At 45.5% G+C, this 24790-nt stretch overlaps 1 protein-coding gene across 11 annotated transcripts; it reads left to right on the top strand.

Annotated features, from left to right (window-relative positions):
• The first annotated feature begins 8 nt into the window (after positions 1-8).
• STK36 (serine/threonine kinase 36) lies at positions 9-24745 on the top strand. 11 transcript variants are annotated; one of them, XM_036320259.1, is made up of 27 exons: positions 9-139; positions 416-588; positions 1286-1426; positions 1536-1613; positions 2920-3050; positions 3290-3539; positions 5402-5495; positions 5770-5966; positions 6081-6256; positions 6672-6777; positions 9045-9188; positions 12367-12546; positions 13689-13786; positions 14462-14567; positions 15783-15933; positions 16122-16249; positions 16737-16841; positions 17382-17480; positions 17567-17655; positions 17915-17978; positions 18149-18259; positions 20264-20338; positions 20745-20925; positions 21147-21294; positions 21516-21663; positions 22198-22944; positions 23995-24745. In XM_036320259.1, exons 2-27 carry the CDS (start codon positions 505-507, stop codon positions 24136-24138), a joined length of 3975 nt encoding a protein of 1324 aa, XP_036176152.1. In that variant the 5' UTR covers positions 9-139; positions 416-504; the 3' UTR covers positions 24139-24745. The 11 variants fall into 11 exon arrangements, with proteins under 11 accessions (XP_036176152.1, XP_036176153.1, XP_036176147.1 ...); XM_036320260.1 differs by having other exon boundaries at positions 15-139; positions 416-512; XM_036320254.1 differs by lacking the exon at positions 9-139 and having other exon boundaries at positions 231-588.
• Positions 24746-24790: the final 45 nt, after the last annotated feature.

The following is a 24790-nucleotide window of genomic DNA, read 5'->3' on the forward strand; positions in this document are numbered from 1 at the left end:
AGGGGGCGGGGCTGAGGCCAGAGCCGGCGTCCCTCGGCCTGGGGAGCTGGAAGCTCCTGGCCTGGGGTGAAGCGGAGCTCAGGCGTGCGGAGCTCGCGCAGGGGCTGTGGGCGCGGGCGCGGCCGGGGTCGCTGAGGAGGTTGGCGGTGGCAAGAACTTGGGGGAGGCTGAAAGGGGTGGGGCTGGTGGAGGAGGCTGGTGGAGGGGGAAAGGAGACGGGATGGGTGGGCGCGAGGTTGGACTGGGGACCCGAGGAGTCTGAAAAGGCGGGAGAACTACAAGAGGCGCTCTGTTTGCTCTAAGATTTCATCTTTCCAATCACTCCGCTCTACCATGGGTTTGAGGCCTGGATTATTATGAAAAAGAGGAAAAAGCGAGGTGGCTAACATGAACCTTCCTTCCATGTGCCAACCAGGCTTCCCAGATGTGTGGAACTGTGTGGAGCGGGAGCTCTTCGCTACCATCTCTGCTTTCTCTCTTCTGAGGAACCCCGAAGCCTCTGCCATGGAAAAGTACCACGTGTTGGAGATGATTGGAGAAGGCTCTTTTGGGCGGGTGTACAAGGGTCGGAGGAAATACAGTGCTCAGGTGGTGAAAAGAGAGGGGTATCTCTTGGTTGGGATGCCACACCCCCAACTCCAGTGGAAAATGGGGCCAGAAGGGAAGCATTCATACCAACCTGTATTCCTAGGACACTGACTCCTTCGTGCCTAGGGAGTGTGAGCTCTGAAATTGGGTACTTGGGTTCAGATCCTCACCCTGCACTTTCTAGCCTTAGAACTGGACGAGTGACGTAACCGCTGTCTGTCTCTGTTTCCTCATCCATGGAGGAACACAGTAGAGTATCTGATGGATGGGTTTTGAGAATTAAATGTAATGTTACATTGGATGACTTAGTACAGTGCCTGGCACCTCATAGACAACAAATAAATAAGTATTATCGCTACTATTAATCCTGATCATCCTATGCAGGAAGAAATAAACCACCTGAACTCTATTCTTCTTCTCCATTTTTTTCCTCTAAATTCTTTAAATCTTGAGTTTTTTACTTTGACTAGAACACCTGTCCCAGAATCCACCAAAGGGTTCTGTCTGGCAGAGACACTTTCCTCCCAGGGCAGGGGGAAGGAAAGGCTGGGTAAGGGCACAGTACCATGGGGAGAGTGGAGTGGGAGACCAGCAGCTACCATGACAATTGCTCAATCTAAAGTCTCACTTCTGGAGTTCTCAGGCTAAAGTTTCAGTGGTGTGCTTAGGCCTTGACTCTTCATCTTACCTCTGATAGGTGGTGGCCCTGAAGTTCATTCCAAAATTGGGACGCTCAGAGAAAGAGCTGAGGAATCTGCAACGAGAGATTGAAATCATGCGGGGCCTGCGGCATCCCAACATTGTGCACATGCTCGACAGTTTTGAGACTGATAAAGAGGTGTATTTTGGCTCGGGGTCACCTCTCCCCAAGAAGAAGCGTCCCAGGAACTTCCCAACCTTAATGCATAATTCTGAAGCCATCAGTGTCTTTTGCCTTTGCCTTTCAGGTAGTGGTAGTGACAGACTATGCTGAGGGAGAGCTCTTTCAGATCCTGGAAGATGATGGAAAACTTCCTGAAGACCAGGTATGTTTCCAGGCTCAAACTTCTCCCTACCCCTGACTCTCTTCAGGTTAAGGACTGGCAGGGAAAGCTGAGGGCACTGGGAGTCTGCATTTTGAAAATTCCTGAGAAAAATGTAAGAATCAGTGTATGTAGAGAACATGTGGTATGACAATGAAGTATATCAACCGTGAAGCCAAAAATCTTTGAATACAAAGGTTGGCTCTGCTATTTCCTAGCTGGATCCTCTTGGCTAAGTTATTTGAACCTCTTTGTGCTCAGTTCCCTCTTTCTGTTTAATTAATTGATTGATTGATTTTAGAAGGAAAGAGGAGGGTAGAGGGGGAGAGAGAGAGAGAGAAACATTGATCAGTTGCCTCCTGCACGCACCCTAACTGGGGATATAACTCCCAACATAGGTTTGTGCCTACAGCCTTTCGGTGTATGGGACAGTGTTTCAACCAGCTGAGCCACACCAGCCAGGGCTGTTTCTTCTTTTTAAAATGGAAACAATAATGTCTATCTCATAAAGCTACTGTGGGGATTAATGAGTTAATTCATGTAAAATGGTTAAAGAGTTCCTGAAACACAATATTCATTGTAGTTAGCTATTATTAGTGTTGGGTGCCATTAGGGAAGAAGGGCTAGTAGGGTGGTACCAGAGAGGGCAGGAAGGTATGAGGGTTATGGTTAAGGCAAGATTCACCACCAAGTCATAGTGGTTCATAGTGGGATTTGGTTGAACACATTTTCCAGCTACACTTATTCTAGGGGTTTTCCTGTACTCTAGCAAGTAGGCCCTCCTCAGGACTTTCTGTTGCAGCATTGTATTTTCTTACGAGCACTCATCATCATTGGTAATTCATCATCTTATTCCTTTTGTCTGTCTTATTTCTTTGATTACTTCTTTTTAAAGAGGGATTTTGCCTTAATAACAACTAATGCATATCGAATGCTTATTAAATGCCAGGCACCATTCTGAGCATTACATTACTTTACATGCTTTAACTCATTTGATCCTCATAATAATCCTATGAGGTAGAGGGTTTGATTATTGTCATCTTAATGATGAAAAATCTGAGAGGCATAAGATAATTTGTCTATGGTCGTGCAGCTAGTGAGACTCAATAAATTTTCTTTGAAAGAATGAATGAACAAGTCAATGAATGAATAGGGGAGCAAGAACTATAGAAGGTATTGTGTGAAGCTCAAAGAAAGGGAAGAGATGGTCACATCAGCTGTAGTATCAGGGAGGAGTGTTTGGCCTCCTGATCAGGCTCCTTTCTCTGACCTATCTATCCTTTCTTCCTCCCACTTGGCTGATCCCTAGGTTCAAGCCATTGCTGCCCAGTTGGTGTCGGCCCTGTATTATCTGCATTCCCACCGTATCCTTCACCGAGACATGAAGCCTCAGAACATCCTCCTTGCCAAGGATGGTGGCATCAAGCTCTGTGACTTTGGGTGAGGAGCCTGACCTTCCGTCTCTACTTCCAGTTCTGCAGGGAGTCCTAGGCCATTTGCTTGGCGTACATGGGCCTCGTTTTAGAACCTGAGCTGCAGACTGGGACTCCTGCTGGGTCTTTTGGAAGGTGCCCTCTCTGTTTGGGTTTGGGATATCTCACACAATGAGAGGGAGTAGTGACTAGGTCTAGTTTTATTGACTGTCTTCTCTCTTTACATTTCCATTCCATCACCTGCAGATTTGCCCGGGCTATGAGCACCAACACAATGGTGCTAACATCCATCAAAGGCACACCACTCTATATGTCCCCAGAACTGGTGGAAGAGCGACCATACGACCACACCGCAGACCTCTGGTCTGTGGGCTGCATACTTTATGAGCTGGCTGTAGGCACCCCTCCCTTCTATACCACAAGCATCTTTCAACTGGTCAACCTCATTCTCAAGGACCCTGTGCGCTGGCCCCCAACCATTAGTCCTTGCTTCAAGGTAATGAATATAGAGAGGGAGATTACTTTTGCATTAGAAACCTATCTCCCCCTGCCTCTGTTCCCTTTTTCAAAATCCTTTTCCAGAGTTGGGAAGGACTTTGCAGTTACTGAATTAATACAGGAGCTGGGCCAACCTGTCTTGCTTTTGTACTGTAGGGGCTTATTCTGGGAGGGTATGTCATACTTGGGAATAGCAGCCCTCCTTGGGCCAGGCTATCTTTTGTCACAATGGAAAGGGGATTTTTAAGAAACCAGAGATAGATACTGGTCCTTTTACATACCCTCTTTCCACTTATTTTCTATCAGATGATATCTAGCTTTGCAAACAGTTTTCAGTCCTCTTCTGAAAGAAGGAATCTTTAGCGGTCCAAATGGCCAGAGCTAGTGGGGCTATCTTGGTGATTAGGGGAAAACGAGAAAGGTGGTTCCTGCTCCTTGCAGTTAAGTCTCAGTAGACTGGAGGAAGGAGGTATGGAGAGGGGGAGGAAAAGAGTGGACCCTTTTTACTTCTTATCTAGCTAGGGCAGTGTTCGGCAAACTCATTAGTCAACAGAGCCAAATATCAACAGTACAATGATTGAAATTTCTTTTGAGAGCCAAATTTTTTAAACTGAAACTATATAGGTAGGTACATTGTTATTAACTTAATTAGGGTACTCCTAAGGCTTAGGAAGAGCCACACTCAAGGGGCCAAAGAGCCGCATGTGGCTCTCGAGCCGCAGTTTGCTAACCACTGAGCTAGGGTAAGATTTGGACTTTCAGTGGAATTTAAATGCAGCTTTTTCCCAGAGTGAAATCTCATATAGGTTTTCTTCATTTTATCTAAGATGAAAGGGGACAGGTTTTCCCCTAAACTACTCAGTTTGGGGAGGCCCAAGTAATTATCAAAAAGAATCTAGCCTGGCAAGTGTGGCTCAGTGCTTGAGCAGCGGCCCATGAACCAGGAGGTCACAGTTCAATTCCCAGTCAGGGCACATGCACAGGTAGCAGGCTCAATCCCCAGTGGGGGACATATAGGAGGCAGCCAGTCCATGTTTCTCTCTCATTGATGTTTCTTTCTCTCTATCCCTCTCTCTAAAATAAAAAAATATATATATAAAGAGAATCTAAACAAAGGAAACTCTAGTGGGTGATATACATGGGATATATTTATTCTCCCTTGGGGCAGATATGCAGTTATCTCCAGCCAGAGCCATGGCATACTAATTACCTTGTTTTAGAACAGTGGTCATAATCTAGTACTTTATATTCCTGTTTCAGGCCCAATTGAGGATTTCCCCAAGGATACCTCATAATGATGTACCCTTTTTAGAGACAGTCTTCCTACCCCTCATCATCTGAAGTCTTGCTAAGAGATTTCTGGTTTTGAGTGCTCCCAAACACATCTTTACACAATGACTCGTGTGTGTGTGTGTGTGTGTGTGTGTGTGTGTGTGTATGTATGTGTGTGCTTTCAACCATAAATGCATCTGTTTCTGACAAATTGCAGTCAAAGGGAAGGCAAAGTGAGCAGTTTGGGACTCTGTTGTATGTTTGCTTTCTGAAGATAATCATGCAGGTGACATCTCTGTCTTCTAGTTTTTTTCTCACTTCGTCACAAAGCTGGTGACATTGAGATTTCTGTTTTTCTGGGGTTCTAGAATGCCCATGGACAGGGATTGGGGTACCCCAGGAGACGAGGCAGTGGGTTCTATGATTTCATCCAGGGAAATGAGGCCTAAGGATAGGGCTAAAGAGGGTGTGATCAAGAGCAGCTGGTCTGGTCTAAGATTAGACTCTGGAGTCTTGGTTTGCAGGCTCTGATTAGTTAGGGGCAGCCTATATGGAAGGAAAGGCTGATGGGGGACTTTCTCTCCACAGAACTTCCTGCAGGGACTGCTCACCAAAGACCCCCGGCAGCGCCTGTCCTGGCCAGACCTTCTACATCACCCCTTTATTGCTGGCCGTGTCACCAGTGAGTCATTAGGGTTCCCAGGGCTATTGTACTTCCCTAGTGTTCTCCCCAATTTACCCACCTTCCCCCAGCATCTGGATCCAAAATATATTCCTTACCCCACCACCTTGAACCTTCTTCCTAGCCTTTTGCCTAGCCTTTGCCACCTCCCTTATAACCCTCTTCCATTTTTGTCACTTAATCAAATGGTCCGGAGACACTGAAATTGTCTCTGGCCAAGTGGACATGGCGGAGTCTAGTATGATCATGTCTTCCTCCTCTTCCCTCCCTGCAGTAATAACTGAACCAGCAGGTCCAGATTTGGGCACCCCATTAACCAGTCGTCTACCCCCAGAACTTCAGGTCCTCAAGGACCAACAGGCACATCAACTGGCCCCCAAGGGCAATCGATCTCGCATCTTGCGTCAAGCCCGTAAGCTCATGGCTGAGGAGGCCAAGCAGAAGGTGTGTAGGAATGTGGGACATATGCAGGTTAGTGACTGGGGTTGCTGGAGAAGGAGAATGGCTTTCTAGGGTTGGGAAAGGGCCACAAATAGGATTTTTACTGGCCAATGGCACCCAGTGTCTCCTGCCCTCTTCCCACAGAAACACCAGAATACAGGACCTACCCTGGAACAGGAAGACAGGACCATCAAGGTGGTTACTGGCACGACCCCTGTGTCCCCTCCTCAGGAACCAGGCCTCTTGGCTGGGATCATGGCCTCAGAAATGAAGAGCAGCTGGGCTGAGTGGGGGGCTGGAGAAGCCCCCCCTGCACCTCGGTGAGGAGGGTTGAGCCAGGATTTATAGGGATAGGGCCCTAGGAGTGTGAGTCCCGGGTTCTTGAATTCTAATTCCAGATACATTCCTAATTTGTCAGGAAACACAGGAACTTTCCTTTCTCTATGGCTCAGTTGTACATTAACTGTAAGGGCAAGAATTATCTCAGTACAAAAGGGAAGATTGAGTTGGGAGCAACAGGTGAAAACTGCCAAGGTATAAGGAAGTGGGAGGGCAGTCAAGGATGTGTGTGTAATTAGTGGTCAACTTATCCTGTCCTGGCCATATTGTAGAAGGTCTCCTCTATTCAATCCTACATGGCCTTAATTCCTATCCTGGGCTTAGAGGGAGGGGCAAGTTAAGAAACTTCAAGCCTCAAAGGTCTGTAATTCATTCTACTTCTGCTTCCTCTGGCAGGGAAAACTGGATCACTGAGGATAGTGAACGAGCATTCCCAGAGCTGAGGCCAGAGCAGTCACAGGCCGGCCAGCAGAGCACTGGTGCAGTAGACCTAGAAAATGAGGTGAGCCTGGGGGCTCTTCTTGGCCTTGTCACTGCCATGGGATGTTGGGTCTGGGGGTTTGTTTTTCTAGAACAGTGATTCCCAATGCTCCAAGTATGAGCTCTCGTGTGTTAAAAACTGCTTTGTTATTATTAACTTAATAGGTTTTAGTTGCACAGTTATCTGAATGTGTAATTATAAAAAATTGGAATACATAGGTAAAAATGTAAGTCCCTCTTAAGCCTCATCTAGGTCCCAGAGGTATCTTCTGCTATCAGTTTCATCTGTCTCCTTCCAAACTTTCTGTACATTTATATATATGCACATCTATATATATAAAAGCCTAAGCAACCCCTTATGACCAGACAACCGCCCAGTCACTATGACGTACACTGACCACCAGGGGGAAGATGCTTAACGCAGGAGCTGCCCCCTAGTGGTCAGTGTGCTCCCACAGCCAACTTCCTTTGGTCCCTCTGCCCGCCCTGCCCCCCCCCCCCCCCCCCCCACTCCCCCAGCCCCTGGCCTGCTGATCCAGACTGGGTGAGACAGCCCCTATCAGTCCAATTGCGGGCCAGGCCAAGGGACCCCACCTGTGCATGAATTCATGCACCGAGCTAGTATAGAAATATATAGTTTGGCTGTTTTCACATTGCTGAGTTAATCCCATATATATATATATATTGCTTTGCATCATGCCATATGATCTGTTTTAGAGATCATTCTACATCTGAACATGTAGTTCTACTCAATCTTTTTTTTTAGGGTTTTCGCTTTTTATTTTGAAATAATTTCAAACTTAAAATTCTGAGAATACCACAAAGAATTACTATATATTCTTATTTTTTTAATCCTCACCTGAGGATATGTTTTTATTGATTTTAGAGAGAGGGGAAGGGAAAGGGAGAGAGAGAGAAACATCAATGTGAGAGAGAAATATCAACTTGTTGCCTCCCATATATGCCCTGACTGGGGATCAAATGCGTAACCTTTTTGGTGTATGAGATGATGCTCCAAACACCTGAGCCACTGGCCAGGGCAAATTCCTATATGCTCTTTACCCAGATTCACTAATTGTTAAAATTTTGCCAATTTGCTTTATGATTCTCTCTTTCCACATAGATGAACGTATCAACTTTCTGAATCATTTTAGGATAAGTTGCCCTGACTGGGAATTGAACCCGCAACCTTTTGGTGTACAGGATGATGCTCCATCCACCTGAGTTCCTTGACCAGGGCTCCAGTAATGTTCTTTATAGCAAAAATTTTTTTCCTGATGCATGATCCAATCCATTGTTACGAACTATTGTCTCTTTAGTCTCCTTTAATCTGGAACAGTTCCTAGTCATTTTTTTGCCTTTCATGACTGGCAACTTTGAGGTACACAGGCCATTTATTTTACAGAATATTCCTCAAACTGATTAGATTCAAATTATGCGTTGTTGGTAGGAAGACTACATAAGTGATGCATCCTCAGTACAGCAGTTTTCTTTTTTTTAAATATATTTTTATAGATTTCAGAAAGGAAGGGAGAGAGATAGAAACATCAGTGATGAGAGAGAATCATTGATCAGCTGCCTTTTGCATGCCCACACTGGGGATCGAGCCAGCAACCCGGGCATGTGCCTTGCTTAGAAATCAAACCGTGACCTTCTGGTTCATAGGTCAACGCTCAACTACTGAGCCATGTTGCCAAGCAACAGTTTTCTTTCTTTCTTTTTTTTTTTTAAATATATTTTATTGATTTTTTACAGAGAGGAAAGGAGAGGGATAGAGAGTTAGAAACATCAATGAGAGAAACATCAATCAGCTGCCTCCTGCACGCCCCCTACTGGGATGTGCCCGCAACCAAGGTACATGCCCTTGATCGGAATCGAACCTGGGACCCTTGAGTCCGCAGGCTGATGCCCTATCCACTGAGCCAAACCGGTTAGGGCAAAGCAACAGTTTTCTTAATAACTTCTTAATGTTTCCTAATATGGATGTGCCATTCTTTAGTATTCCCTTACTGACTGGCTGTGTGACATTTCCAATTTTTTTTTGTATTATAAGTCATGCGACCATGTACATCTTTCTAGGTATGTCTATACACACATGTCAGTGTTCTTGAGACTTTCAAGACCCCTCACAAACGGTCAGCTATACCCTTTTAAACTGGTAGCTGGAAAAATACGTCTGTGCTAAAGGAGTTACTGACTTCTTGCAGTTACTTGTGATCCCCCAGATTGGGAGCCACTACCCTCAGCCTTGCAACTCCTCCTGTCCTCTGTCTCTCCCCTATGCCTCAGGAGCCAGACAGTGATGATGAGTGGCAACACCTGCTAGAGACCACCGAGCCTGTGCCCATCCAGCTGAAGACCCCTCTCACCCTGCTGTGCAATCCAGACTTTTGCCAGCGCATCCAGAGTCAGCTACATGAGGCTGGAGGGCAGGTGATGGGCAGAAGGGTACTGTGGAGGGGATTGGGGACTGTTTTCACAGATGAGACATTAAAAAACATTGGCTGGCATTAGGAAGTTTGTCCCTTTCCAATTCTTTTTCAGTCCACCTGCTTAATTCAAGGAGATTTGCTAACCTGCTTTAGTAACACAAAAAGAGCAAGCCTCAGGTTTCTCTTTCTGAAGAGAAAAGCATCCATCTAGAGCAGGAATCAGCAAACTTTCTGATGGTAAAGATTTTAGGCATTGTAGGCCTTGAGGCAAAATGGAGGACATTGTGTAAGGACTTCTACAATGAGCAAAACCACATTTACAAAATTTTCATTGACAAAATGAAAAATATAGCTATAACAATTACGTATACAATATTTTCTAATACAGGTATGCTAACAAGAAGAATGAGATTCTTTTTTAGGGAGTAACATTTTGCTTAATTGGTTTTCGTAGTTAGCGTTCCTTCATACAAAGCCTTTCCTTGCGTCTCTGAAACACAGTGAGTGATCTTCCTTCCTGGGAACTCATCTTTTCTGCTTTCTCTTTAAAGCCTTTAAATGATTTTCAGTAAATGTACTAAGATGTGAAACCATCACTATAATCCAGTTTTATTTTATTTATTTTTCCTCCCCCGAGATGATATGTTTATTAATTTTAGAGCGAGAGGGAGAGAAACATTAATGTGAGAGCAAAACATCGATCTGTTGCCTCCCTTATATACCCCGACATAGGATTGAACCCTCAACTTAGGTATGTACCTTGACAGGGAATTGAATCCACAACTTTTTGGTGTATGGGATGATGCTCTTACCAACTGAACTACCTGGCCAGGGCTTTTTTTTTTCCCTACTATAATCTAGTTTTAGAACATTTTCCTCTCCCCAATAAGATCCTCATACTCATTTACAGTTAATCATCATTCCTACCCTCAGTCTCAGGCAACCATTAATTTACTTTCTGTCTCATAGATTTGCCTTTTCTGGACAATTTATATAAATGGAATAATATGGTATATACAGTGTTTATGTTTGGCTCTTTAGCATAATGTTTTTGAGGTTCATTCGTGCTGTAGCATGTATCTATACTTCATTCCTTTTCATTGCTGATTAGTATTCCATTACATGGACATATATTCTATTTTATCCACTCACCAGTTGATGGACATTGAAGTTGTTTTCACTTTTTGGCTTTTATAAATAATGCTGATATGAACAGTCACATGGAAATCTTTGTGGCCATATCATTTCTCCTGGGTGGATACGAATGAATGGAATTGCTGGATCACATGGTAAATTTATGTTTAACATTTTAAGAAACTGCTGAATTATTTTCCGAAGTGACTACACCATTTTGCATTCTCACAGCAATGAATGAGGGTCTCCATTTTCTCACATTCTTGCTAACATGTATTATTGTCTGTCTTTTGATTATAGCCATTCTTGTATGAAATAGTATAGCATTGCTAATTTCTGATTTTAAGCATCTTTTCATGTGCTTATTAGCCATTTGTGAAATTTCAGGTTTTTTTGCTCATTCTTAAATTTGGTTGTTTGTCTTCTTATTGAGTTGTAAGAGTTCGTTGTATATTCTGAATACAAGACCTTTTTCAGATATGTGATTTGCAAATATTTTCTCCCAGTCTATGCTTTGTCTTTTTATTCTTATGAGTGACTTAAAGCACAGGAGTTTTAAATTTGAGGAAGACCAATTACCATATTTTTCCTTTGTAGATTATGCTTTTGGTGTTGAATCTAAGAAATACTTTCCAAACTCAAAATCTTGAAGACTTTTCTTCTCTGTTTTTTCCAAAAGTTTTCTAATTTTATCTCTGACCCATTTTGAGTTAAATTTTGTATGAGATGTGAGGTGTACATTGCGAGGGATCTAAGTTTATTTTTTGGATGTGGGTATACAATTGTCCCAGCACCATTTGTTGAAAAGACTCTTCTTTCTCTAGTGAATTGCCTTGGCACCTTGCATCTCTCTTTTGGCCCTTACATGTTGTGCTGGATAACTTTTTGGTAGGGAAGCAGGTTAAAAGCTCTGCCTCCAGAGTAAGACTTCCTAAGTTGGAATTCCACCTGAACTCTTGAGCTGTGTGATTATTGACTACTTCCTTAACCTACCTAGAAGCTTCAATCTCCTTATCTATAACTGCATTTGTATTTACTTCATAGGGTTATTATAAAGATTAAGTAAGCAAATAAGTGAAAAGACTTAGAGCAGTGAATAGCAGACTGTAAAGCACTTGATGTGTTATTCTTCTTTCAAGAAGAATCTTTAAAGAATAACCATTTAAAAATAGAATACTGCCCTGACCAATGTTGCTCAGTAGGTTGGAGCATTGTCCTGTGCACTGAAGGGTTGTAGGTTCAATTCCTGGTCTGGGCACCTACCTGGATTGCAAGTTTGATTTCTGGTCAGGGAGTGTATGAGAGGCAACTGATTGATGTTCCTCTCTCTCAATCAATAAAAACATATCCTTTCCCTGGTGGGTGTGGCTCAGTGGTTGAGCATCAACCTATGAACCAGGAGGTCAGGATTTGATTACTGGTGGGGCACATGCCTGGATTGCTGGCTTGATCCCCAATAGGGGGCATGCAGGAAGCAGCTGAGCAATGATTCTCATCATTGATGTTCTCTCTCCTCCTTTCCTGTTTCTGAAATCAATGGAAACATTAAAAAAACACATATCTTTGGGTGATGATAATATATATATTATTGTCCTTAGATTGCAGGCTTTATAAAAATAAGTTTATTTAGTCTGTGGGTTGTAGTTTGTCAACCCCTGGTCTAGAGTTGAATATGTTTTGTGACCATTGTTTTTAATTTTCTGAAGTGTATTTGAGTGTGTGTGTGTGTGTGTTTTGTTTTGTCTTTAAAATGAAGGGCTGGAGAAGGGAGGGAACAAATAGGAATTGCATTGGGTCTGACACAGAGATTCTGAGGGACAGTCCCCTCCCCCTTGGTCACTGCTATTATAAGTTAGATGACCAAGTATCTATACTCCTCTTCCCTGGTACAGTTTCCCTATTTCTCTCTTTTCTGGGCTTTAGACTCACAGAGAAAGGAATGAGAACATCTGGTATGATTTGCCAACTCCTTAGGGACACTTGCTATATACAGTTCTTCTTTTACCTCTGGTAATATTGATTACTTCTTCTCTCACATCACCCAGATCCTGAAAGACATGCTGGAGGGTGCGTCCTGTATCCTCCCTGCACTCCGGGTCCTGAGCTATCTTCTGACCAGCTGCAGTGACTCTGTTCCCTTGTATGTCTTCTGCCGCGAGGCAGGGCTCCCTGGGCTGCTGCTCAGGCTACTCAGACACAGCCAGGAGAGCCACAGTATTCAGCAGGTAAGCTCTATGCAGGGAGCCTCTAAAGCAGTGGTTCTCAACCTTCTAGCCCTTTAAATACAGTTCCTCATGTTGTGACCCAACCATAAAATTATTTTCGTTGCTACTTCATAACTGTAATGTTGCTACTGTTATGAATCGTAATGTAAATATCTGATATGCAGATGGTCTTAGGCGACCCCTGTGAAAGGGTCGTTCGACAACCAAAGGGGTTGCGACCCACAGGTTGAGAACCGCTGCTCTAAAGACTTCCAGGAGTTTCTTGTTAGATTTCTCTTCTTCAAACGGCCATCTCTATTTGGCCCAATTGGTTTTTATTTTCCTTCTCTTTCAAGTTAGTAGAGCATGAATTGCAAACTCTAATGCCTTCAGAGACCAGCAAATATTATCAGTCAGTAAAGTCGACTGTGTCAGACTATGCGAATAGTGGGGAATAGATAAACTGGAGATCTCACGTCCAGTCTAATGATATAGCCTATCCTCAGCTCCAGCCCAGTGTTTCCAGACCTTTTAGTTTTCCAAGAGAAGCTAGAAATCCAGATTTTTATGCATAATTTCCCAATATTTAGAGCACTGTGCTTTAAGATGTTAAATTCTTGGCTTTCTTAACCCCATTTTACAGAGCAGGGTACTGAAATTCGGAGAGTAGCTGACTTATATACAGGCTCTAACTTCTAAATGGTCCTGGAGATGATAGTGGAAGAGCTAGGATTGAGACTCAATGTTTTTGGGGCAAACCTCTACTTCTCATGCTGTGTCCTGCCACAGCTAAGCTGAGAGAACAGAAAAAAGAGATGTTTAATGGGATTTGGGCTCAGGCAGCTGGAAAGCTGCACTCTGCTGATGAGTATTAATCTTGAGTGTTTTAAAGAAATTGAATAAAGAATTTGAGCTATTTTGAAAAACTTAACATTCTAAACTCCAAAATGCTGTTCAGGCCAAACAAGGCACATTTTCAGACTATTTACAGCCCATTAGCTGCCACTGGTTTCTTCTAGATCTCCTGTCTCTGTCCAAACACTCTCTTCCTCCTGCCCCTTTTTGTCTGGTTAACCTGACTGGATATCTGATACCTTTCTTCACTGCTTTTTCTATTTGTCTCCATTCCCTACATTGCCTTACTCTGTTTTCTTCCTTGGCAGCAATGTTGGTATGGGACCTTCTTACGGGACCTGATGGCCGTGATTCAGGCCTACTTTGCCTGCACCTTTAACCTGGAGAGGAGCCAGACAGGTGACAGGTGGGATAAGACACAGTTTTGTTCTGTTGGCCAGTTTGGTTTCAATTTCTATCCCTATTCTTATTTCTCCTTTAGGAAAAGGCTAAGTAAGGAAGAAGCCGTGATTTGTGACAGGTTTAGGGATCAGCTGACTGCCCCCTCAAAGTCCAGCTAATTAATTCTCTTACAGACCCTGAGATACCTCCAACTTTGCCCCAAGACTTTTGGGTTTTAAGGGTCAGCAGTCACTGTACACTGAATGAAAGGATCAAGATGTGAATAACCTAGAGCAGTGGTCGGCAAACTCATTAGTCAACAGAGCCAAATATCAACAGTACAACGGTTGAAATTTCTTTTGAGAGCCAAATTTTTTAAACTTAAACTATATAGGTAGGTACATTGTTATTAACTTAATTAGGGTACTCCTAAGGCTTAGGAAGAGCCACACTCAAGGGGCCAAAGAGCCGCATGTGGCTCGCGAGCCACAGTTTGCCGACCACGGATAGAGCAATGGCAAAGAGAAAGGCTTAGAGGTTGTATATGTGAGACTGTGTGTGTGCTGAGCAGGGGAGAGAAGGGAGCATTATGATGTGTTCCTTTACTGAGCTACTCCTACTTGCCCAGAACTGACCCATTCACCATGTCTAGGCTTTTAGTAGAAAGATGAGAAGAAACCATGGGCTCATTTTCCCCCAGCCTACAGGTATTTCAAGAAGCTGCCAACCTCTTTCTGGACCTGTTGGGGAAACTTCTGGCCCAACCAGATGACTCCAAGCAGACTTTACAGAGGGATAGCCTTATGGTAATCTGTTCCCACTTCCAGATTTCTGTCTCTTCTGTCTTTCTCGGTGTTTCTTCCATCCCCTTTCTTATGACTAGATAGGGTTAGATCAAGCAATACATCAAATATTTGTTGAATGCTGACTATGTGCCATATACAGTTTGAGTAAGAGAAAGTTCCTGTCCTCAAGGGACCATGGGTAGTCTAGTGGGGGAGATATCAAGTTGTAAAGGACAATAGTGTGAAAAGTACACTAGAACTTTGTGTAAGACACAGAAGCACCACTGAAGAAGATTAACGCTACTTGGCGGGTCATAGAAGAAATCCTGGAGGAGGAAAAAGCCTCTGCAGGGATTTGGAGAATACACAGAAGTTTGCCAGGTAGATGAGGCAGGAAAGTAGAGAGGATATTCCAGGCAGAAAGAGCAACGTATGTAAAGGCCCAGAGGCACTAAGCAGTGTGCCTATTTCAGGGAACCACAGATTGAAATATTTGTTCTTGAGGAGACTTGCACATCAGTTAGTATTCCCAACCTTATTTGTCTTATGGACTAGTAAACTATATGGATATGGGTTCTCTCCCCTGGACTCAGGAGTGAGGGACAGGGGAATGGAAGATTGAATGAGAAAATCTCAGAGAAGATAATTAGGAACATTTTCAAGGCAATAAACAATTGCCTGGTTGTGCAAACTGGTAATTGGGAACACATTTGGGCTACTTTCCTGCCTCTAGCTAGCAGTCCATTCAATTTCTAGTAGTCTGAGAGTCTATTTTAACATTCCTCACCCTTTCAAGTCAGGAAGCTTTTAATATCTAATGTAAATTTTGGCCAGCAGTGACTCACTCTCAGCACTTCTCATATGTCATTGTGCAGTGAGTAGCATGGAGAGTTTGGAATAGATACCCCACCTCCTGAAATTCTGAGAGGGCTGGTTTGGGAGGGACCCAGGAATCCTCAGCAATTTTTATACTCATGGTCACATTGATACTTTGAGAAACATCATCTAGGGAGCAGCTGATCCGAGAAAAGAACAACTGACACCTAATATTCCTGTCCTTGAAATGTGAAGACAGTTATAATGCATCTTCTGTATGAAGAATACTTAAAATTAGATAGCTAGTCCCCCTGGGTTTTCCTCCTCCTCTCTCAAGTTCTCTGGGGAGTCTCGCTCCCTACTCTAAGCCTAGTCAATTTTCTGATGTCCTAATAGTAACCCAGCCTTTATCTCCCTTAGTGCTTCACTGTTCTGTGTGAAGCCATGGATGGGAATAGCTGTACCATCTCCAAAGCCTTTTACTCCAGTCTGCTGACTACACAGCGGGCCGTGTTGGACGGGCTCCTTCATGGCTTGACAGTCCCACAGCTCCCTTTCCACACACCCCCAGGTAACCAGTGTGGGAAGGGGAGGTTCTCTGGACATATTCATTGAATAGGTCCAACTCTGCTCTTTCTACTGCCATCACTGGACACAGTGCCTGGCATTTAGTGAGTGCCCAAGAAATAACTGAAAGAATGAAGCGGCAACTGAGAAAAACAACTAGACCTACCCTGCATTATTTGCCTTTCTCCATAGGAGCCCCTCAAGTGAGCCAGCCTCTGAGGGAACAGAGTGAGGATCTGCCTGGAGCCATTTCCTCTGCGCTGGCGGCCATATGCGTTGTTCCTCTAGGGCTGCCTGGCTGCTGGGAAGCCAAGGAACAGGTTTGAGCTGCAGTTTTTGTTCCTCTCCCTCCTATTGCCAGAGTGGGGAAGGCTGGTTCCAGCTTCTTAGAAAGGCAGAAAAAATAAGCCTCTATGCCCCCTCTTAATCTGTAGTTCCAGAAACACATGATCCTACCACTTGTAGAACATGATGTAGCTAAAATCCCAGAGGCCTTGATTAGAGAGCTCAGTGACAAACTGCCCATGTGGTAGGGTAGCTGACCTGAAGCTGCCAGTGATACTTCCGCAGGGCTCAAGATTCAGGTTTTCTGCTCCCTTTTGGCTGGCAACACTACTCTGTACCTGGGGCTAACCAAGACCCTGCCTTCCGTTCTCCATTGGCCATGAAGGCTTGGAATGGAATGGGGTCTGAGGTTCCTGGTGAACCTAGGGAAGAGTGACTAGCAAGGGTTTGAGAGTCCTGATTAGTTGGATACAGGATTGGAATAATGAGAATAGGATTGAGTCTTCAGGAATGTCCCTATAGATCTCTCGGCATTTGGCAAATCAGCTAACTGAAGACAACAACCAACTGAGGCCATCTCTCATCTGTGGTCTGCAGCATCCCGTCCTGTGCCTACACCTTCTTAAGGTACTGCCTGCCTGTAACTCTGGGCACTTCAGGTCTCTTTTTAACCCCCAGGACTGAGGGAGAGACCCCTTGCAGGACCCCTTTTTGCTTTTAAGTCTTTTCAACTGAGAAGGTCCCACTGTTAGTCAGTCCTCACCAGAACTGAGAAGTATCCCTATCTACTGTCTTACAGCAGTGGTTCTCAACCTTCTGGCCCTTTAAACACAGTTCCTCATGTTGTGACCCAGCCATAAAATTATTTTCGTTGCTACTTCATAACTGTAATGTTGCTACTGTTATGAATCGTAATGTAAATATCTGATATGCAGGATGGTCTTAGGTGACCCCTGTGAAAGGGTCGTTCGACCGCCAAAGGGGTCGCGACCCACAGGTTGAGAACCGCTGTCTTACATCAAGAGGCAGAGTGGCCCAAGTTTCTCTCATTTCCTCAGGTGTGGGTGCCAGATCTGTTGAGAGGCCAGCCTGCTTTTAGCTGAGCCTTCTAGCCTAGGAGCCCAGGTGCTGCTCTGCTCACTGAGAGACTCCTCCACACTCCCTTAGGTTCTCTACTCCTGCTGCCACGTTAGTGAACGCCTGTGCCGTCGTTTAGGGCAAGAGCCCCTGGCCTTGAAGTCATTGTTGATGTTGGTCCAGGGCAAGGTAGGCCAGCAACACAGGTGGGCATTTCATGGTGGCCCCATCATCTCAACCAGAGGTTGCTCTGATACCTTAAGTTTCCTTTGTAGATAAAGGTAGTGGATTGGGAAGAGTCTACTGAAGTGACACTCTACCTCCTCTCCCTTCTTGTCCTTCGGCTCCAAGATCTGCCTTCTGGGTGAGTCATAAAGTAGGATCTGTCCACTGAAATTTTCTACCTACAGAACTGACGCCGGCATAGAACAGCCTATCCTTAGGAGAGATTGCGATAGAGAGTGAAGGTTTCTGTACAAACAATAGACCTGGATTCCCACCAGCTTTGTGACTTGGAGTTGGACATGCAGCCTAGGTGGAGAGTGCCTTCCAAGAAAGAGGGAAGGCCAATCACCAGCCTCCTTTCACACGGCTGCATCCCTTGCTATATCTCTTTATTCCAGGATGGAGAAGCTAGGCAGTGAGACTGCTACTCTCTTCACCCATTCACACGTCGTCTCTCTTGTGGTGAGTTTTCAACCTTTATCTTTTTCCCCTATCATCCAACCTTTTGGGGAGTAGGGGAGTCATTGTCCCCTTTGCAGCTGCTTATGCAGTATTCTTCTGGTCTAGGACAGAGACCTAAGTCCTCTCTGTGTGTGCTGAATACCATTTCTTCTCCTCCTTTAACTCTCCAGAGTGCAGCGGCGTGTTTACTGGGACAGCTTGGACAGCAAGGGGTGACCTTTGACCTCCAGCCTGTGGAGTGGATCCCTGCAGCCACTCACGCCCTGTGTGCCCCTGCTGAGGTGAGGTCTGCTGGAAATGCATAGGCATGTTTTCTCTGAGTCCAACAAGGACTGGAATTAGGGAGAAAAGACGGAAATGCCAGCCAGTCTAGAGTAAACTAAAAAGTGATAAAGGAATCAAGGAATCTTTCCTCCCCTCTGCCTCCAGATAAGTAACCCCTCTGAGCCCAGACTGGTCAGGGCTTTAGACCTGCTGTTAACACTCTAGACCAGGGGTCCTCAAACTACAGCCTGCGGGCCACATGCAAATACAAATATTGTATTTGTTCCCATTTTGCTTTTTTACTTCAAAATAAGGTATGTGCAGTGTGCATAGGAATTTGTTCATAGTTGTTTTTTTTTGTTTTGTTTTGTTTTTAAATATATTTTATTGATTTTTTACAGAGAGGAAGGGAGAGAGAGATAGAGTTAGAAACATGGATGAGAGAGAAACATCCATCAGCTGCCTCCTGCACATCTCCCACTGGGGATATGCCCGCAACCCAGGTACGTGCCCTTGACCGGAATCAAACCTGGGACCCTTCAGTCCGCAAGCCGATGCTCTATCCACTGAGCCAAACCGGTTTCGGCATAGTTGTTTTTTTTTAAACTATAGTCCGGCCCTCCAACTGTCTGAGGGACAGTGAACTGGCCCCCTGTTTAAAAAGTTTGAGGACCCCTGCTCTAGACTTCTAAAGAGGGACTTCGACACTTGCCTCTAAAGCAGTGGTTCTCAACCTTCCTAATGCCGCGACCCTTTAATACAGTTCCTCATGTTGTGGTGACCCCCAACCATAAAATTATTTTCGTTGCTACTTCATACTGTAATTTTGCTACTGTTATGAATTGCATTGTAAATATCTGATTGCAGGATGTATTTTCATTGTTACAAATTGAACATAATTAAAGCATAGTGATTAATCACAAAAACAATATGTAATTATATATGTGTTTTCCGATGGTCTTAGGCGACCCCTGTGAAAGGGTCGTTCGACCCCCAAAGGGGTCGCGACCCACAGGTTGAGAACTGCTGCTCTAAAGGTTCTCTTCTAGGCTCTTTTCCAGTTCATTTTCTTCACTGCCACTAGAGTGAGCTTTCAATAAAGGAAAATTTGGTCATTTGTTTAACCAGAATTACTTAACACATAAATAGGTATTGAGTACCAGACACTATTCTAGGTTCTGAGAATATGGCCGTGAATAAAAGAGACAAAAATCTGTTTTGCCCATGTGGAGCTTGTGTGATTCCTCAGTGGCTTCCCACTGCTTCTGGGATAAAGCCCAAATTCTTTAGCAGGCTACTGAGAGCCCATCTGTTACCTCTAGGTTCTGTAATCCTGCTAGACCAAAAGAGTTACCATTTCCAAAATTCACTTTGGTCTTCCGTGACTGCCTTTGTATGTGCTGTGACTTCCACTTGGAATGTTCTCCCTACCTCCACTTTCTTTTATCTGTCTTTTAAATGTTTAATCCCATCAGTTTCCTACCTCCTGGAGGCAGAGTTAGGTACTCTTTTTTTTTTTTAATATATATTTTTACTGATTTCAGAGAGGAAGGGAGAGAGACAAAAGCATCAATGATGAGAGAGAATCATTGATCGTTGCCTCCTGCACGTCCCCCACTGGGGATCGAGTCCGCAACCCAGGCATGTGCCCTTGACCTGAATCAGACCTGGGACCCTTCAGTCCACAGGCCGATGCTCCATCCATTGAGCCAAACCAGCCAGGGCAGAGTTAGGTACTCTTAGCTGTGAACTTCCACCTCCACCCTAGCCTCTTGTTTAGGAAGTATCTTCCTAAACTATAATTGTTTCCACGTCTGCTTACCCTGCCAGACTGTGTCTTTAGGACAGAGGTAGTCATTGACCAAATAGGCAGGAACCAAGACTCCTCTAAGTTCATAAGAGCTCTCCACAGAACACCAGGCTGAGGAAGAGCTCTTTCTGCCTGACCAGGAGTTGGTGCACAGGCTGTGAGGCCACCTTATGCCTCTCAGATCTGCATTCTTCCTGCCTCTCTCCTGCAGGTCCGGTTGACTCCACCTGATGGCTGTGGGTTCTACGACGGCCTACTCATCCTTCTGTTGCAGCTCCTCACCCAGGTACAGCTACAGCTTAGGGCAATTGGAAAGGAAGGAGAGAGAAACTGGGTGTTTTAGGGAGCAGCTGGACATTAGGAATGAAGCAATCCACAAACTACTATGCTTGTGATGGCTTTAGAAGGGGCCCACCTGCCTTCAGTATGGACCCTTTAAAGGGAACTACTCAAATGCATCCCTTAGGATTCAGTGGGGAGAAAAGAGTAATTTCCTGGTTTCCAGCAGATGTACACATGATTAAAATGTGGTAAGAAAGGGAACTAAGATAACAGGGAAATCCTAGTTGGGAAAACAAAAGGGATTGTTTCTGGGACTTCCTATCCTCGTAGGTCAAAGACTGGAGTGGAAAAAAGGCATTTGACTCCTGATTTTGACCTCCCCACCCATCTATTTTCAATTTTGTCTCCAGGAGGGGAAAGCTAACCTGATAAGGGACATGGTTAGCTCAGAAATGTGGACCGTTCTGTGGCACCGCTTCTCCATGGCTCTGAGGCTCTCCAAGGAGGTATCTACACAGGAAGAGGAGCTAACGCTGTCCAGTCCACATAGCTCAAGCTCAGAGCCAGACTGGACACTGATCTCACCCCAAGGTAGCTTTTCGTCTGCATGGCCTCCTTTATGGGACCAGTGTATTGATCCCTCTTCAAGAGGAGTAGCCTAGAACTAGAGTAGTCATGGAGATTGCTGCTGCTGCTGCTGCTGCCTGGGATGGGAAGGGACTGAATAGATGGTAGCTCTGGGAGACATGGGGAAGCAGGAGTATCTGGGCTTCTTGTCTGCTCCACTGGTTCTTCATTCTTGGTATTTCCAGGTGTGGCAGCCATGCTGAGCCTGGCTGTGGCCACCTTTACCCAGGAGCCCCAGTTATGCCTGAGCCACCTGTCTCAGCATGGAAGTATCCTCATGTCCACCTTGAAGCATCTGCTTTCCCCCAGCTTCCTACAGCAGCTGGGCCAGGCGTGAGTTTGAGCTAGAGGAGGGAGACCCGAAGAGCCAGAATCTGCAGTGGGGGGTGAGGAGGGGAAGGCAAGAGAGAAATAGCTGACAGCTTGAGCTATGAGGCAAGAAATGGTATGCTGAGATTGGGGAAGGAGAGCTGGACTAGGAAATTTGAGAAGGGGGAGATAATAAAGGGTGAGTGAGCAAGGCCGAGTAAATCCTTCCACACTTACCTCCTTAGGCCTCACGGGTCTGAGTTTCTCCCCGTCGTGGTGCTCTCTGTCTGCCAGCTCCTCTGCTTCCCCTTTGCCCTGGATGTGGATGCTGACCTCCTTGGGGGTATCTTGGCTAACCTAACAGACTCAGCAGTCACGGCCCACCTGCTGCAGGTACTTTGGAGGCATGAAGGTGGGAGAGGAAGATGGCCAGCGACCTTGTACACTCTAATTCACTTCTAACAGCTCCAGGGCTCTCCTTGGCCCCTGTAAGAGTGGAGCATCTGGTTTGATGTAAGAGTTGGAGTGGAGAAAGCATTCAGGCCTGAACAGAGGTGTGTGGTTGGAGCTGGGGCTGGTAACTGCATCAGTCCCTTATCTGAATTCCGTTGGAGCTTGGTGGGGAGAACATGCCAGACTAGGTGCTGGAGACTCAGCTCCTGAGCCAGGAATTGCTGGCAGTTCTTGGCATTAAACAGTGGGCCCTTGACAAGCAGAGCAAGGACTGAACTAGGAGAGGACTTATTCTCTTGGAGTCCACATTGTGTCTCCCATGGAGCACCGTGGGTCATCGCTCTCAGCTCTCTGTAGTGTTTCTCACCATAGCTTGGCTTTTCTCCCAGATTTTGGGCTCCTAGCTATCAAGCTACAGTGTACTCTCCCTCTCTCTGAACTATTCTTGCTGCTCCCCTCCCCACCTTCTCCTAGGTCTGCTGTCATCATCTCCTGTTGCCACAAGTGGAGCTGCCCATCAGTCTCCTCACACACCTGGCCCTCAGGGATCCCACCTCTCTCAACCAGTTTGTGAACACAGTGGCTGCCTCCCCTGGAACCATCATCTCATTCCTCTCAGTTGCCCTTCTAGGTGACCAGCCGCTGCTGACCTCTGACCTTCTCTCTTTGTTGGCCCACACAGCCCGGGTTCTGCCTCCCAGTCACTTGTCCTTTATCCAAGAACTCCTTGCTGGCTCCGATGAATCCTATAGGCCCCTGCGTAGCCTCTTGGGTCACCCAGAGAATTGTGTGCGGGCCCGCATTTATGGGCTCCTGGGACATTTGCTCCAACACAGCATGGCCCTGCGTGGGGCACTGCAGAGCCAGGCTGGACTGCTCAGCCTTCTGCTGCTGGGGCTTGGAGACAAGGACCCTGCTGTGCGGCGCAGTGCCAGCTTTGCTGTGGGCAATGCAGCCTATCAAGCTGGTCCCCTGGGACCTGCCCTGGCAGCTGCGGTACCCTGTATGACCCAGCTGCTTGGAGATCCTCAGGCTGGTATCCGGCGCCATGCTGTGTCAGCTCTGGGCAACTTGGGATCTGAGGGGTTGGGAGAAGAGCTGTTACAGTGTCAAGTACCCCAACGGCTGCTAGAGATGGCGTGTGGAGACCCCCAGCCACATGTGAAGGAGGCCGCCCTCATTGCCCTTCGGAGCCTCAGCCAGGAGCCCTGTATCCATCAGGTACACTCCAGGGGACTTAGGAACCACAACGATGGGGTTGTATTTCACAACAGTTTCTTGAGGTAGTCTTTAAGGAATTGGAACATCCAGAAATCCAACTCTGTCCCTCTTTGGGAGTAGGACACTCAGGGGCAGTGTCTTGGAAATGAGTTTTCCATCTACCATCTCTCACCACAGAGAAGGGAAGGGACCCGGAAGAGGGCTCCATTGGGCTGAGAAATGCCTGGGATCTCAGGACCACTGTTTCTCTTTTCTAGAGGCTACCTGAGAGGGAGGTGAGGGAAGATTGGAAATGTTGAGGTGCAGGGTGGTTTTAACACTTGCCATGTTAAAGGCACCATGCTAAGCATTTTACCTGTAATACCTGGTTTAAGCTGTTATATTCCTCCTTTTGCAGGCTATGAAACTGAGGCACAAAGAATTTAATAACTTGTCCAAGTTAAAAGCTAGTATATAGGGTTAAACTTTTGAAGTCAAGAGTCTGAGTCCAGAACCTATACTCTTAACCACTGCTTTATTCTGTCTTTTTGCTCAATTTTCAGTATATAAATAGCCCAATGAAGTCACACATCTACCTATGAAAGGCTAAATCTCCAAGTTATAATAGCTCAGTATAGTAGCATCGGGTGGTTCATGCAGAACAGAAATTTGACAGGATAGTGGTGATACATGTTATAGGATTTTCTGGCAATCCAAGTGGGGACATAATAAAAAGGATTCTTGGTGGTAATGAGGTTAAAAACCACTGGTCCAGATCCACAGCTGGGAATCACTGGTTTACTATCACTGCTGCATTCATTTCCTCTTCCTGGGGACAAGTGCTTGGATCCCTTAGTGCCTTGATTTCATGGTCTGTAACCAAAGAGAATGGAAATAGACCTCTGATGAAGTTTCTGCTTCCAAGGTTTCTCTTTTATCACACAGCTTATTTTGAGTCCCCAAGAGCCCTTTTTTTTCTTTTTTTTTTTTTCCTTTTCTGGAGTAGGAATTGCTAGTCCAGATGAGAGTCCTCTGCATGTCCTGTTCTGTCATCTGCTCTTTCTCCCACAGGTGCTGGTGTCCCTGGGTGCCAGTGAGAAATTAGCCTTGCTCTCTCTGGGGAATCAGTTACTGCCGCACAGCAGTCCCAGGCCTGCCTCTGCCAAACACTGCATGAAACTCATTCATCTCCTGAGACCAGCCCACAGCACGTGATCCCAGATTCCTGGGGTCCAGCCTCCAAGCTTCGCTGTCCTACTATTGCCAACTCTTCCTTTTTCTACTATACAAGCCACCAACTCAACTGAAAGCTAAGGAGATTTAAAAAGAGAGATAAGCTGCCAACTCACCTGATTTGAGAATGAGAAACTAGAAGGGATTTATGTATAAAGCTGCCCTCCTCCCCCAATTCAGGATGATTTTAGCCAGTAAACTTCATTGCTGTTGATGCCAGAGGAGGACCCTTCCTTCTCTACATCCAGGGGTCTTTTCTCCAATACTGTGCCTTGAACCCCAGGAGCATGCTTCCCGGACCTCCTGCCTAAGAGATCTCTTCCTTTCTGGAGCTCCTATAATCTCCCCAGCAGGTTCTGGATTTAGGCGCACTGGCCCAAGGATTGATGAAGACAGCCTGTCTCAGCTCCAGGCTCTGGGTATAAATGTCACCAGTTGTGGAGGGTAGCCCACATTCCCATCTGTGGGAGGGGGTGGGGAGTGTATCCTTTTTTTTTGTAATCTATTTGTAAACTCTTGTAATAAAAGGTGTGCCTCACCCTACTTTGAGCTGTCAGAGTAAGGGGTTGGGAGGTTCAGCTCCTCTTTAGCTTCTGTGTGGTGCTGGAAGCACTGGTGTCCTGTTCAGACACGA

Source organism: Myotis myotis, unplaced genomic scaffold (assembly GCF_014108235.1).
Source record: "Myotis myotis isolate mMyoMyo1 unplaced genomic scaffold, mMyoMyo1.p scaffold_m19_p_8, whole genome shotgun sequence".
NCBI lineage: Eukaryota > Metazoa > Chordata > Mammalia > Chiroptera > Vespertilionidae > Myotis > Myotis myotis.

What these genes read in the sequence shown, in the direction of transcription:
- STK36 (XM_036320254.1), top strand. Translation starts at nt 388, where the DNA reads ATGAACCTTCCTTCCATGTGCCAACCAGGCTTCCCAGATGTGTGGAAC. An exon ending in GAAAACTTCCTGAAGACCAG is followed by an intron (nt 1,614 to 2,919) that starts GTATGTTTCCAG and finishes GCTGATCCCTAG; the next exon opens with GTTCAAGCCATTGCTGCCCA. An exon ending in TGTTGCAGCTCCTCACCCAG is followed by an intron (nt 20,339 to 20,744) that starts GTACAGCTACAG and finishes TTTTGTCTCCAG; the next exon opens with GAGGGGAAAGCTAACCTGAT.